This window comes from Telopea speciosissima, chromosome 1, assembly GCF_018873765.1.
Source record: "Telopea speciosissima isolate NSW1024214 ecotype Mountain lineage chromosome 1, Tspe_v1, whole genome shotgun sequence".
Taxonomy (NCBI): Eukaryota; Viridiplantae; Streptophyta; class Magnoliopsida; order Proteales; family Proteaceae; genus Telopea; species Telopea speciosissima.
The window spans coordinates 63,834,767-63,851,389 of record NC_057916.1 but is presented as its reverse complement, the minus strand read 5'-3'; the positions used below and the strand labels follow the sequence as shown (position 1 = coordinate 63,851,389).

General features: G+C 38.9%; 1 protein-coding gene across 1 annotated transcript in view; it reads right to left on the bottom strand.

Moving 5' to 3' along the window:
- Window positions 1-4,713: 4,713 nt before the first annotated feature.
- The window catches only part of LOC122667263, a 99,516-nt gene continuing 87,606 nt past the window's right edge, over window positions 4,714-16,623 (bottom strand). The window contains exons 15-17 of the mRNA XM_043863519.1: window positions 11,788-12,276; window positions 6,597-6,635; window positions 4,714-5,132 (exon numbers count right to left, since the gene is read on the bottom strand). Coding sequence (XP_043719454.1) covers window positions 4,947-5,132; window positions 6,597-6,635; window positions 11,788-12,276 — 714 coding nt within the window. The 3' untranslated portion in view covers window positions 4,714-4,946. The remainder of the gene's footprint in view (window positions 5,133-6,596; window positions 6,636-11,787; window positions 12,277-16,623) is intronic.

The window sequence follows — 16,623 nt, the reverse complement described above, 5'->3', positions numbered from 1 at the left end:
CCATCTCTGGTAACTTATTACCCACCTCAGTCAACTCAACATCCAATCTATTCATGTTGAAGTTGTAGCGAAAGGACTATATATTGCAGGGAGAGAGTTGAAGATCACATTTATTTTGTACTTAAGAGTGAAGGAATTATTTAGGGTTTCCACCAGTTTCCCGAAAAAATTACTCATCTTTATGACATGATTGATGACTGAAGTTCTCTCTTTTTGGTATTATAGATAGGACCAACAAGCTCATGGTGCTCATGCATATCAGTCTAACTGAAAAGTTTCTTGAGCTTATCCATCATACCCTTGACAAAGGTTATGCCTTTGATAGAGTTAGTGATCGATTTATCAACTGATCAAAGGATATATAACATAGCCAGTGAACACATGAATGAAAGTATTCGTAGGCGTTATGTTGATCATAATCATCATCAGCGAGTTTCTGAGGGGCCACATCATCAAGAACTGCAGATATACATTTCACAGTCAAGAGTAACATAATACTCCGATGTCAGTCAGTATAATTTGGTCCTTTCAGTTAGTAATCATTGATAAGGGTCACAATGGTAGAGTTGACAGAGGTCATCATCACACAAATATCTACACATGTACAATAGATAATCAAATGCATGCACATAAAATGAAACCATTGAATTCCAGTTGGCAAGTCATAGACAATGGTTTTTCACAATTCAAGATTCCCTCTTATCTTGAAAAGTAGATTGGAACAAACCAATCCTTGTACACACAACTTACCCTATCGGAAATCATTGCATCCACGGTGATTAGGTGGATTATTTCGTCCGCCTCCAAGGCTTCCAATATTATTGGTCACCTGAATGTCATGCCCAAATCCTATCGGTTGACACACACTCAAGTCATTAGTATTCTTATCAAATCGGACTAAATCAAAGTATTATGAGAGATGACCCACTATCGTAGTGCCCCCTCACTACCTGTGTTTTTCTATCCAATGGGAAGTAGTGCAGACCGTTGACAATAAAAAACCCTGACAATGTCCTATCGGCTCTACTACGGAGCCGTACTATCAACCTCTACATCCACTATTGATAAGGGGCCATGAACATGATCAACCAGTCAAAATTCATCCAAATCACACATGCTTTTTATTAGTTGAGGGTAATCACAGAGCACATGCATATATCAACATATATCACATCATTACACATCACATATATAAAAGTTAAGGTAATATATTAATTATATAGTTATATTATTATAATATGGTAAATTAACATGCATCTTATGCATCACACAATGCATGTAACTTGTGCTTACTCCAACTTTGGCATCTCCATGCAAAAGCTCCATGCGAAATTGTATGACGTCCTCCAATCTGTATACCATCAAGTCTCCATTGGTTGAAATTAAAAGTAAAAAAATTAAATTGCAACCTATGTCTATATACTTTCCTTTTATAAAAAAACTCCCTTGAAAAAACCAACTCACCATTTGGGCTGCCCAAGGGGTGGAGTACATGACTTTTATAAAAGAGAAGGGAGGGAGGGAGGGAGGGAGGGGGGGGGGGGGCGAGAGAGAGAGATAGAGATAGAGAGAGCACAACACATCATATCAACATTCCATGCCATATTACATTCATCATATGAAAACTAGCCATCCTCATAGATTTAAAATATTAAATCCATACCCATAACCACATAAAATATGAAAAAACTTAAGGTTCTCCATGTGAACAATTAAAGAGGGAAAATGCACATCTTATGTGCAAGATAATGTACATCTTATATACATAAATAGAAAATCTTCTAAACACTTTCAGAGATTTACAAGTCCACCCCACAAAGCATGTGATTTAATTCTAAAATAAACATTTTATTCTTTTTTAGTTTTGTGTAGGTACAATACCTACGGGTGGGAGAAAAGAGCTTGCATCATCAAGGGCAGCAAGGTGGATGCGCGGGGGTGGGACGAGGAGGGACAGGGTGCAAGGTCACATGGGCGCGGGGTGAAACAGGGCCACAGGGCAGCGGGGCAACAAGAAGGTGCAACCCGCGGTGAAGGAGCAAGGCTGCAAGCACGCGGCCTGTAGTTAGCGCGCACGTAGCCCAGAAGCCGCGTGTGCATTAGCTGCAACTTGCACGCAACAGTCGCAGCAGCTGCCACTGTCGACCTATCTTTCTTCCCCAATTTTGTTTTTTAATATTGGATCTGGAAAAAAAAGCAGAAAAAATGAGGAGGAGGAGGAAGAAGAAGAGGTAGACTTGCCACTTTTGTGAAGAGATTTCAATCTCTTTAAATATGGGTCCACAATATTTGTTTAAGATATCATATTTTGTTCCCATAAGTAAAAAGATAATTAAATAATTAATATTCCCAATAATTGTCTTGCACAATTATACTCTTTAATTTGTAAATAAGACCTTCCACTAATCTAATATCTCATAATGAGCTACGAGACATGTAATTAACTACTGCTAATCCCAACTCATTGTAGAAGTCCATTTCAGAGATTTTGTGATCGTGATTAGACGCCCGAAAAATATTTCAATACATAAATAATTTTTTTTTATATTACAAAATATTTTGTAAACAATTTACAAAAACTACACTGGTACCAAATTTCTATCCGATTTGTCACAAACTTTCTCTCTCCTTGATATTCTCAAGTCAACGCTAGTGGATTCCATGATGAGCATCTCTTTCGTTAACAATGTGGCACTACGTGTCCAGCGTACCGGTATGTAGTCTGTAGGACGTCAAACATTAGCTTACCAAAACAAGTGACACAATATTGCAACGAATAAGATCTCTCAGGTCAAAGGTCAACTGACGGGTATGACTCTCGTTCTCATACAACCGACAGTAGCACATGTGAGATTCTTACCAGTTCTTTTCTATACACTTACAATATATGTACCCACATTTATGCATTGAAAATCATGGAAAGAGAACTCGGTCGAAACCTGTCGAAACCATTGAGATATAACGATTTTGCAAAAAATCGAGACGAGATGTGGGTTGATTTTAAAAAGTCACTGGTTTCGTCCAGTTTCGACAGGTTTCAGCCTTGTTTCAATCGAAACAACCCATATTTCACAAGTTTCGACACTAATGCTCATTGAAACTTGAGGAAACCTGGCTCAGAATTAGGATAGAGAGTTATTTATACCAGAAACCAGGCTAGAAACCAGGATAGACAGCCATTTATGCCAAATATCATTTAGAAAGCTTTGTTTTAAAAATTTTCCAACAAATCCAAGATTGCTTAAATTTGATTTATATTGAAGAAGTTATGTTCTAGTCAAAGTTAATTTGGTGTGCATGAGTGCTGTCAAAATGGCTCTGAATGAAATAAGTTTCTAGACATCAAAACAAAAGAATATTTTACTGAACTTTTGGTTTTTAGCAAAAACATTTACTTAAATAATATTTGGCATAAATGTCGGTCGGTCTTGACAACTAAGATTCTCAGTACACTGTGCGTACACTAGTAAACTTGGGTAAAAAACCACAAGTACCATTTTGAGTTTTTTTTTTTTTTTTTTTCCCGTAAAAATAGTTCATGCATTGTGTTTAGAATGTCAAAAATAGGCTGTATACAAAAAATTAGATAAAAACAAGCATTTTTGGGCCTTCAAACCACTAACTCGAGTTGGCTAGGAAAAAATCACAGGTTCCGACCATATCTCGATTTCTAGCTGGTCAAAACCTGAGTTTTAGAACCTTGCTGAAAACTCATTTATGATAACCTACAATGTGAAGACCATATGAACGAGATGTCCGGTCCTATCCCTAGTCGAGAACCGTTTTGGGTGAAAACCGATGGAACAACTTACAAGCACAAAAAATATATGCCGCGCGTAAAAGAAATATTAAACACTTTATTATATGAACCGTGGAAATTTGCACCTTCTGAAAGATTTCTTTGACTTTGTTCCATATTTTCAGAACTTGACCCTAAGCATGAGCATGGGCGAAGCTCTCCTCGATCCTCTTATTCTAAGCATATCCAAAGCAGATGTAACTAGAAGACTAAATAAGTGCAAATTTGAATTCAGGAAACAATATTTTCAAAACTAAACCAGTCTGCTGATCCACTCAGAACACTTGATCATAGTCTACTGCTAACATGGCTTTGCTCTTGGGACCTTATAAACCATAAAAGCAGAATAGCATACCGGTTTAAAGTGTGCTATCACGTAGTGGTTGTGGACTCAATTCAATGGAAAAACGTACCATATGATACCTTAAATACTATACATAACCTCACCGCCATCCGATTTAAATGATTTGTGTACTCGTCAATGGTTTTCAAGCGATCTTTCTGAGGGGATTTGTCATTTGTCAATGGAGATAACAATGAATATCTGGGTAAGAAATCTAATATAAGTTTGAATGAGTTTGGTTACTTGCATGGGACCACACATCACCATTCATTTAGACAAACAAGTAACAATAACTCAACCATACTTCTTGAAAAAATAATCTAAGGGAGCAATTGTGATACGGAGTCCCAACCGATTCATGAATCATGAAACAGTTAGTCTAGGTGCAGAGTTGCTAAGCATTAAATGGTGTATACAAAACGAGCAATGATGGTTATAGTTGAGAAGAAAAGATGCAACAAGGAAACATGGATTGAAACTTAATTTGTATGATCTGATAACACTAAAAGTGAAAGATGGAATAGGCAAATACAAAATACTCAGTAGGCTGGACTTTGGGGACACTGGGAGCTGACCTCCCGAAGCACAGAAATTCAAATTTTATTTTTTCTTTTGTTCAGTAAACGACCATTGACAGGAAAATATATTTACTCCTGGTATCATTCTCAATAAGACATGGGGGTAGTTTACACATTGAAGAAATCAAAGCAGTTTCCTTCCATGCCAGCCATAAGAAAAACCACTAATGCATCCCAAAAGAAAGTCAAACGAAACAGAAAAAGAACATATAAGATACCTTAATATCTATAGCAAGAATGTACTCATTGGATTAGCAAAGTAGTGGCCACAACATAAGGATTCAGGCTTCTTGAAGCTTCCCTTGAGAAGACTCTGGAGTATGCCAGGTGGGGCAGCAGAAGTGCTTCCGTACATCTTCCTCACAATAAGATGGTTGTCCAGAACCATCAACTCCAACAGTCTCCTACAGCTCTGGATGAAGTTCATCAAATGCATGTTCATAAACTATGTCAGAAAGACAAGCAGGAAGCATTAAAGAGAGCAACACTATTAATGTTTCGTTTTCTTAATTTCTAATGTATGGTTACTGGCTAACTTAAAAAAAAATTAATTGGTAAGTTTGACTGGCATTGCCAACATCTGATGGTATGGTATTAGCATGTAAATTTTTCAATGTGGACATGGAAGTATCTTCCATAGTGCAGAACCTTTTTTTTTTCCCCTGGGTAAACCCACAGTGTAAACTGATGATTTTCATACCATCCAGCAGTTGTAAAGCACAATTTCTAGAAGCAAAATTTGTTCTTGCATTCATGTCTGTTTCATATATAAATAACATACACTTTTGTATCTTTCCAAAACTGAATCACTAGAAATTCTAGGTCGCTATATTGTGACATCACCCTTCCACATGGCAAAAGTTGGTCACTAGTCTAGAGACCTGCCAATCTAGAAAACCTTTTCCCTATCTTTTTGCTTTTATGTTGCACAACTGAAACCCACCAACTTTCTTAGTATATGATACAGTATGTTTTTCATATTGTTTGTGACTTATTTCATGAGATTTTTCACTGCAGAATGGTCTATGAAAATAAGAAGGAAAACAAACTTAAAAGAACTAAATGAAAATGTTTCCAACATCGAATTCTAAACAGATTTCAACTGGAAAAATGTTATTTACAAGGCCTTGTGAAGCAACCTTCATGGTCCATTTATTTAGGCGGGCATGGAAAATTTCCCTCCAACTCAAAATTGAATATATAGTTACAGGCCACCGCGATATGTATCTTAGTTGTAAAACTAAACTATCTAAACTTGACTTTTCAACTACTTTCCAAACCTCTATATTGTCACGTGGCCACACAAGCTGAAACTTACTAAGTGTGTAAACAAAGACTTCAGCATTTCCATACAATTTAGACTCATATCTACAAGCTGCCAAACCCAGTCTTTGCCCTAATTTATTTTTAAAATTTTAATTGGGAAATCAGTATAAAAGCAGAAAAACAAGTTGTGAGCCCTTTTCCCAATAAAATAACTCCAATGACTACGTTCAGTCTCACACATAGTTGTTAAGGTGCCTAGGCGAACCAAGGCGATCGAGGGGGGGGGTTAAAAAGCAAGTCGACACCAACAAGCCGAAAAGGCGTCACCTAGGCGACCAAGGTGACACCAAAAATCAAGGCAAGAGAAAGGCGCCTGGATGCCTTGACAACTATGGTCTCACATGATCAACAGTTACCAGAGCCGACCACAAATTGGCGGTCTTTGAGTGGTAAATGGCACAATGAATTAATGATAAAGTTACATCAAGTTGAGTAGCACTGTATGATGCAGGGTGAAATATGGAATTCTATGCTTCGCTTCCCCATCCACTGTCAACATGAGACAAGGGAAACCAGTTTCATGATCTCATTCAGTGTAGTGAAAATATACCTGAGGATTCAAAACGTCAATGCGGTTGATGAGATCATCCTATCACAACAATGAAAGAACATTAGCAGAAAATAGGACAGAGGAGAGAAACTTTAAAAAAGTTGGATTGCAAGCAGAGTTCATCATACAATGAAACCAACATTATGCTTCCCCAGACACATCACTGACTTGTACCAGAAAGTTAACTACTTTTTAGCCAGATCCAAATATCTTCGAAAAATAATTTGCAGTATTGATAATACAGAAGGGGTAATCTGGTTTGAGAACTGAAACCACTCTGCTTTGCCTTTGCTTTAGACTGAGTAGACATGCCCACTGGCCAGGCTGGGCCTAAATTATGGTTTGATATTCATGTGGCTTGATATGAACCCACATGGAATGACATAGCTCTCTTAGCCAATGGCCAAAGAAGAAAAAATAAAATAAAATACAATAAAAATTGAATACAGAACTGAGTGGCTAGACAGGGTACCCAGACATCCCTCAACACAAACTAGAAAAGAAAAAAGTTTTATGGATGGACATGTCCATAGGGTATCTATTGGCTCCCACCTCGTTATTCTACATGGAAGGGCAATGTGGTGATCCTGACAGTGAGTATCAAGGAACTTTAGATTGGACACAAATCAAATTTCAGAATCAAATTCAATCGGGTAGCCCTAGCACTCTCTTAGTAGCGATGGATTTTCAATGCTTTCTTCTGCCACTTGGTCAACTCTGTTTGGGCTGAACCTTGACACTTGAGCAGGGGACCTTTGGGTCTGCCTGTCCATGCAATTTAAATCCCATCTGACTTGTCATGTAGCACAAAAGGTGGGCCATCCAAAAAACCCGTTCGCAGCTAAAAAATCCAACAACAACTCAAGCTAGCTCTAAAAGACTAATTATGACTATAATTACTATCTACATTACAGACCAAATAAACCTTTTTAAATTGTGAAAAAAACAAAAACCGAATCTGCTACTTGAAGAGGGTGGAAAGTAACAGGTTTGGTAGCACCCAAAACAAATGAAAAGAGATTGGGGTTGATAGTTGGCAAGAAATACCTGTAAAGAATGGAACAAAAGAGACAGCAAAACTCTGCTGCTTAAAGAGCATGGAAGTAACAGTCCAAGGAGTTGCAACTGAAGCTTTTATATCTGTATCCAAGAGCTCGACTATGATTGTGAAAACTATTATAGAACACAAAAAATGACCATAGAGTTATGGATCTGAACCTCCGTAACACAAATTGGAAGTTGAAATAGAAAGTTGCAGATGAAGCAAATTTCCATGGATGATCTGGGACCTGATGTATCATATCCAAATTGGACTGGATGACATCAATGCTGACTTGGATAGTTGGGTGACCCAAAAATGACATCGAGCTGTATAGATCTGATAATTTAATGAATACCAAACTCTAACAGATGCTCTGTTTTCATGGCTTTGTAATATCCTGCTTCTAGGACACTTCTTTCGGCCTGTTGCTTTTGAAACCATGATACCCATACCCCTACATCGCTTAGGTCTGGCTTTTCTGAATCCTGCAACTGTATGGTGAGATGAAGAGCTAGTAACCTGGGGCAGGGAGGCGATTTTGACAGTCTGCGTACCGGGAAACTGAATAATAATATCACATTCAATTGACGGTTGAGGTCAATTTACAGCTCCATTCTGATATCTGCTTAGTTCCATTCAATCTTCTTTTAACATCGAATCTAGGGAGATTCTAAATAGTCGATGATTAACCAAATTATTTCTTCCTATGGTGTTCTCTCTCTGGCCAGGTGGTCACAAGGTTGCTGGTCAAGAAGTGCTCCATAGAACCAAAGTTTCAGACTTTTTTTTTTTCTTTTAAATTATTCGAAGTTCTTTGAGTTGTTGAATTTTCTATATCAAAAGGGGTTGGGATTGGCTATCTTATTCAAAAGCTTTACAGTGATCAAATCACTAAACATTAGACTTGTTCTTTGTTTCGACAATTTCCTGGATCTTTCCAAGTAAGAACTGGTTGTCTAAAGCTAGACTTGTTCTGGGTTTCGGACACTATTAAGAACATGTGTCGTGCATCTATTTGCATCACTAATCCTTGATGGATAATTCAGGAACCTTTTCCAATCACCTCCATCACCTACCTCTACTGTTGAGGGCTTGATAGGGAGTTAAAAAAAAAGAGGAAGTGAAACAGTCTTTCTTTGAGATTGGAAATGACAATATCCCCTCATCCTGATGGTTTCTGTAGGGCTTCTTTTTCTCGAAAGGGTTGGAAGTTCTTAAAGGATGATGTTATAAATGAATACTAATAAGAGGTGTAAGTAGTAAAGTATAAATGTGACGTTCCTTGTTCTTATCCCCCTAATCTTTAAGCAGGAAAGGAGTCCTCGACCCTCGGTCTTAAATCTATGGACCAATAAGCCCACTGTACTTGGGTCTACCTCACTGATTTTTAATGTGAGTCTTTAGGCTTTGACCTTTTGTTCTTCGTGTTGTATCAAATGTTCTTACATTTTTCTCCTTTTCTTTGTTATCCATCTAATGTAAATCAATCTCCAACCAGAATACTTTAGTAGAAGACTAGTACAACAGGATCACATAACATAGAACAAAACCATAATTGGGAGAAAATTTGTAACTTAAGACAGACAAATCAAATGCCCCACCATTTCAATCAAGTGGGGTCTATTCTGCTGGTGGAACAGACCTGCAGAATCTGAACTGATTCTAATAACAGAATAGGTACTTTCAATAGGATCCTAGTGCTACAGGGATTGGTAGAAGCAGTTCTCAAACTAAGATCAGAATCTCAGAGTCTAATATCAGAAACTACTTTATTCAATCCAAGCACAAAAAAATATATTGCCAGAATGTACGAGTAACGGACCAGTATCAACAACAAACTCAGCCTTATCCCAAATGAATGGGGTCGGCTACATGGATCCTTGCAAACCAAAGTAGGAAAAACTGACTGGAAAAAAAAATGCAAAATGAAAAAAGCAAAAGAAAAAGGAAAGAGGCACTACCCAGGAAGTCAGGAAAATCTCAGCTAGATCGGGTCGGCAACAATGATCCTTGCCCTCCAATAGGCTCTATCCGAGGTCATACTTGATACAAGACTCAGACTACTCATGTCATTCCTCACAACCTCTTCTATGTCATTTTAGGCCTGCACCTAGCTCTTCCAAGGTTTGAAAACTCGGGTCTCGGTGCCAATGACCCTTGAAAAACCGAGTCGAGTCAGCGAGATCTCACCGAGTCGAGTCGAGATCTTGCCGAGTAGTCTGAAACTTGGTGTTCAGCCTATTTTAGGCCATTTAAACACAATGGCACTATCAGATTTTGCAAAAACAAAGTCCAAATAGGAGTTTCAGTTAGTGGGAAAGCAGGATAGACACTTATGCTAGAAACCAGGACAGACACAGGACAAACACACTTATTTATGCCTAATATCATTTAAGTAAATGCTTTTGTATTTACTTAAGATATTATTCATAAATAAGCAAATACCCCCCTATTTGAATCCAATAAAAATAGTTAAAAAATAAAATTCCAAAAGGAAAAAAAGTCAACCCCCCAGTTCAAGAACAAAAACTAGATTTTCAGCGATAGGTGCAATTTTCAACTTTCTAATGCTGGGGTTTTTCTCAAATCAAAAAATTCCATAAATCTTAATATGGTAAAACATTGCTAAAAATCAAAAGTGCGGTAAAATATTCATTTGTTTTGATGTCCAAAAATATATTTTCATTCGAGCGATTTTTGACAAGATTCGCGACATCGAATTAAGTTTGACCGGTACATAACTCCTTCAATATAAATCAGATTTAAGCAATCTTGGACTTGTTGGAAAGCTATCAAAACAAAGCTTTCCAACAAGTCCAAGATTGCTAAAATCTGATTTATATTGAAAGAGTTATGTACCGGTCAAACTTAATTCGGTGTGCACGAATGCTGTCAAAATCGCTCTGAATGAAAATAGTTTTGTGGACATCAAAACAAATGAATATTTTACCGCACTTTTGGTTTTTAGCAATGTTTTACCATAATAAGATTTATGAAATTTTTAGATTTGAGAAAAACCCCAAAGATTAGAAAGTTGAAAATTGCACCTATCACCGAAAAATCCAGCTTTTGTTCTTGAACTCGGGGTTGACTTTTTTTCCTTTTGGAATTTGATTTTTTAACTATTTTTATTGGATTCAAATAGGGGGTATTTGCTTATTTATGAATAATATCTTAAGTAAATGAAATACAAAAACATTTACTTAAATGATATTAGGCATAAATAAGTGTCTGTCTTGTCTGTCTTGGTTCCTGGCATAGATAGGTATGTGTATACCAAGAATTTCCAGCAAGATCTCGAGATCTGGCACTCGTATAAAGGACCTGGATGGGCATTTTCCTATGTCAAACTGAGATCTCGACCGAGATCCGACATCTTGCCGAGATCTCGGCGAGATATTGTACTCTTGTGACTCGACCACCATCTCGTCTCGGATTTTCGAAATACCGAGAAACTTGGCGAGATCTCGCGAGTTCTCGAACTATGAGCTCTTCTAGCTCCTTCAATCGGGATCAGATCACTCCTCCGTACTGAGGCATCCTCAGGCCGCCGTTGAACATGGCCATACCACCTTAAACGACATTCTCGAAGCTTGTCATTGATCGAGGCAACTCCCAAATCAGCTCTTATACAATCATTCCTTACTTTATCCTTCCTAGTTTTTCTGAACATCCATCTTAACATCCTCATCTCTGCTACACATAGCTTCTCTATATGTGTGGAGTTATGTAGCCACAAGGGCATTATGGGACTTTTTCCCCCATAGGCGACTCATTAGTTAGAGTCGGCTATGAGGTGGGGCATTGTTGTAATTATTTCTTTTCTCCTTTTATTATAAATAAAGGGGCTTGGAGATCTTATTGATCACCCAAGCATTCAGTTCTATTGGCTGCTAACATTGTAACAGAGCCAAACTTCTGATCTAGGTTGCAGTCCTCCATTTTTGCCCCCTTTCTTCTTCCCCTTCCCTGCTAATTTTACACCAAATCCAGCAGCTGAAGTACTAATTGGATTGTCCAACTAAGTGCATGTGTCAGTGTTCCACATCCACCACACATGGAAGAACCACATCTGAATATTCATAAAAATTTAGAAAGAAAAATACTATAACTGTCAAGTAAAATAAAATATTGTTGATCAGTGCATACCTCCAAAATCCCAGGATTTTGCATTACTGTTCCAAGAATACGGCGTGTTAGTCCCCTGTATACAATCATGTTTGTGGTACCATCTCCATTTATCCATGGTAATATTGGCCTATATGAATCATCAGAACTCACGTATTTAAAGAAATTGCTCTCATGATCCCACTCGGTGGGAACAATTTCAACATTCATATAATCTTGAAACTCATTGCCAGATTGAAGTTCTTTGGAGGATTGAGAAACTTCTTCAGGCAGATTAAGAATAGTAACTGTATGCATGTTGTTGAGGCTGACACCTGTTTCTTCCTGTGAAGTGCTAGCAGCATTTTCATGATTTTCTGACAGGTGGGTGACAGAGGCCTTGTCACCAATTCTGGGAGATGTCATGGGCTGAGCTGTTTTAAGACCTTGATAGAGACCTGCAGCTGGGGTTAACAAATACTTGGAACGATATAAAGCATCAACAACATGAACACGATCATAAGCATTGACCTGCATTAAGAGCACTGCAGTATTAGATTAACAAGCTTAAGCATTGCTTTTACGCAGCATGACTAGAAAATCTCCAGAATGTTTGACTTGTGAAACTCACTACTCCAGACAAGTTCATCGATTAAACATTGTTGAAAAATCAATATAAGTTACCAAGCATGGCCAGAATGAAACTTCTGAGAATCTTTCCCAATCCAGAATTTCAGATTGTCGGCAATACTAAAGAAGTCAGGAAAATATCTTGTACCAATTCTTCTTCTACTTGTAGAATAAAAAACCTCCACCATACAGCAGGATTAGCACTACTTTTCCAGAGCTTCAGCAAGAATCAACTTAAAGGTGAAGTAAAGATCTAAGTTCCCTATAGATAAGATTTGGAATGCCATCTCCTTTGATGTTTCCTCTAAAATTAACTCCCTCCGTGTTACAAACGTAAAGGATTCCCCAAGGAACAGGCTCATTGTTGTCTCCTGGGGTCTTCCTCTCTCCATTTTGATGCCTAGTTAGTCTTCTGTTTTGTTTGCCTTCGGGCTTGTATATTCCCCCCTTTCTTTCTTCGTAATATAATTTTTATTCATCTCAAAAAAAAAAAAAAAAAAGATCTAAGATCCAGAAAGCCTTAACCACAGAACCGTTCTTGATTACTAAAACCTAAATTTTGAAAGCTAGATCTTCAGAATGAACACAAAAAACTAAACAATCAGTAGGAAAACTGGAAAATATGAAGGTGGAAAGGTCAAAGAAGAAACAAAAAGTGGATAAAAATCAGTGTAGGAGATCAAACAAAGAAGAACCATTATTCCTTGGGCAGACCTATGTCAGTTTTCACATAATAAGAAGAGGGACAGAGTAAGAGAAATAATTAATTTATTTCTCTATTGGGAAGAAAAACGCTGCCCAGTCGCGTGGCCCCTGCACCAGCGCGGAGGCCAATGGGAGCGAGCGCAGGAGCATTGACCAGAGGGATTTTTCATTTTGTAGGGGGTGGGGCGGTCATTTCAGGGGGGGGGGGGGATGTCTGGGTGCAGGGGCCACGCGACCAGACAGCATTCTATTTCCCTTCTCTATTTTATTTTCCTTAACATCCTTTCTACTTACAGTAATATATCTGTATTGAAAAAGAAGTGTGATCATACAACATCCTTTTCCACCAGTTGTCATTTCATCAACATTTTAATTTCAATGCACACAATCTTAATGACTAGCTGTGGTCTGGTAGGTCATATAATAGTTTGGTTTCCCATTTTCACATTTTTTCCCCTAAAATTTCCCAAAATCCATGCTAATCATAATCAATACCCCTACAGAGGCTCCTTTTCCTGCCAGCTAAAACTAAAAATAGGAGACTGCTACAAGAGCATACAGGAGTGGCCAAAGTCTGGCATCATGAAAATAAGAAAATATATACTGATTCTTGAATTGCTAAGAACATTACAACAACAAAAACAACAACAACTCAGCCTTATCCCAACTAAATGGGGTTGGCTACATGGATCCTTTCAAAACAAAGTAAAGAGAGAATGGAGAAGAAAAATGAAGAAATGAGATGAGAAAAGTGAAAGATGAAAAATGAAAGATGAAAGTGAAAGATGAAAAATGAAAGATGAAAGTGAAAGATGAAAGTAAGAGGAAAGAGGATAGCCCAGGAAATCAGGAAAAAATTGGCTACATGGTGTCGACAACGTGGATTCTTGCCCTCCAATAGGCTCTATCTGAGGTCATACTTGGCACAAGACCTAGACTAAGCATGTCATTCTTCACAACCTCACCTATGGTCATTTTAGGCCTGCCCCTAGCTCTTTTAGCTTTTTCAATTGGAATCAGATCACTCCTTACTGGGGTGTCCCCAGGCCTCCGTTGTATATGTCCAAACCACCTCAGTCGACATTCTCGAACTTTGTCACTGATCAAGGCAACTCCCACATCAGCTCTCTAATACATTCGTTCCTCACTTTATCCATCCTAGTTTTGCCGTACATCAATCTTAACATCCTCATCTCTGCAACACATAGCTTCGCTATATGACTCTTCTTTACTGCCCAACATTCCGCCCTGTACATCATAGCTGGTTAGACAACAGTCCTGTAGAACTTTCCTTTCAGCTTTTGTTGTAATATGGGTTCAAGGGTAAAATTATCCTAGGGGTAATTGTGTCCTTGTACCTAATCCAAAATGTTCTTCTTCATATTATAAATAAAGAATGGTTGTAATCACTCTGACTAAGCCAATATTCACGGAATTCAACATGGTATTAGAGCCAAAAATCTTCTAAGAATATGGGACATAATTCTTCTTTCCTCTCTCTCTCTCTCTCTCTCTTTCGTGATCTTGCCCTAGCCTAACCACTGCCAGCCACCACTCGACTTTCGCCAGCAACCACCACCTCTGCCAGTCTTCTGCCACCACCACCAGCCTTCCGCCACCTCCGCCAGCCCCGCCACCTCCACCAGGTCTCCGCCAGCCTTTCTACTCCCTTGTAGCCTCCTGCGACCCCTCTAGACCTCCCTCTCCTTCTCGCGGGAGCCTTCTCCTCCCTTGCCGCCGCCATTTTTACACCCTTGGTGGTGAGTTGACTCCCACCATGGGCTGTTTTTGCCTCCCTATGCAATAAATTTTTTGGGAGATTTTTTTCTTTGTTCTTGAGAATTATTTTTAACCAGCTACCATGCCTGACAATTCCGAGATTACATCCGCTTCCTCTGGCTTCGATGGCATGTCGCAACATGATTTTCTTCCCTTTCCAGCCAGCTCCATTAAATTAAATGGAAGCAACTACTTGTGGTCTTGCTCATGTTTGTTTGCTATTGGTTCCCGAGGTCTCTCTGGATATATCTCTGGGATAACACAGTCAAGCCTACCGATGCTGGTCCTGCACAAGATAGGTGGATGAATTTTAATTTCTTGGTCATGTCTTATTTTGTTAATTCCATGGACCAAGAAATTGCTAGACGCCATCTCCTTCTTGATACTGCTGCCAAGATCTGGAAGACAGCCCATGACAGCTACTCTCAGGTAGGGAATGCCACCCAATGTTATGAACTCCGGCAGAAAAACTACTCGACCAAGCAATTGGAGTTGTCTCTCTCCAATATTATAATAAGATGTGCATCATGTGACAGCAGTTGGATTTTTTGGGGACCTTACTGTAACCTGTGATGTTCACGCCACGGCTTTCCAGAAGTAGGAAGATGGCTTACGAGTGTTTGATTTTCTGGCTGGCCTCAATATTGAGTTAGATAAGATCAAGGCCACTATATTGAACCGTGATCCCCTACCCACTCTTGAGCAAGCTTATGCGATTCTTGCGGCTGAGGATAGTCGTCGGACAGCCATGGTTCATCCCATCACTCAGGAGAGATCTGCTCTTCTTTATGGTTCTCCAAATGCTTCTCATGGGAATTCTTCCCGCAGTACTAGTGGTGATCGTGTGACTGGTGCTCGCCCTCCTATTAAATGTGATCACTGTGGGAAGGATTGGCATACCAAGTATCGATGTTGGAAACTTCATGGTCGCTCTGCAGATACCAGTGGGCATGGGAGGGGTGGATCCAATCGTTCCAACAATGCCCGTGCAAATTAGGCATCTACTGAAGAGCAGTCTACTGATCAATCTCTTTCCTAGGTTGTGGCTGAATTGCAAAATCTCGGGGACACGATGACTCGCTTGGACACATCTTCAGTATCTGCATCTTCATCATTGGCTGCTTCGACTGTTTTTCCACCTTCCAAGTTCGTGTTGCTGACGGGTCTCTTTCCCCTATCTCGGGAAAGGGATCGGTTCAGTGCACCTCTTCTCTTTGCCTTTCCTCTGTGTAACATGTACCCAAGTTTTCTACTAATTTATTGTCCATTAGTAGCTTAACAAAGGATTTAAACTACAAAGTAACCTTTTTTCCAAACCATTGTTTGTTCTAGGACTTGGTAATGCATATGGTAAGATGGTCGGCAGTCTGTACGTGCTTGATGCTTCACCGGCAGCATTGACATCACAACCTTCCTCTTCTGATTCCGCTTTTGCGTTACTTGAGTTGAATAAATGGCATTGCCGTTTGGGCCATCCACCATTGGGTGTTTTATCAGTACTTTTTCCTAGTTTATTCAAAAGATGTAATCCAAATAATTTTTCATGTGATGCTTGCACTTTGGCAAAGCAAACTAGAAATGTTTATCCTGTTTCTAATAGTAGAAGTATGACCCCTTTTAGTTTAAATCATTCTGATGTGTGGGGCCCTGCCTAGTGTGTTTCAACTTTTGGATTCCGGTGGTTTGTCACATTTATTGACTGTTATAGTCGGACTACTTGGGTTTATTTGATGCACAGTAAGAGTGATGTCTTAACTTGTTGCA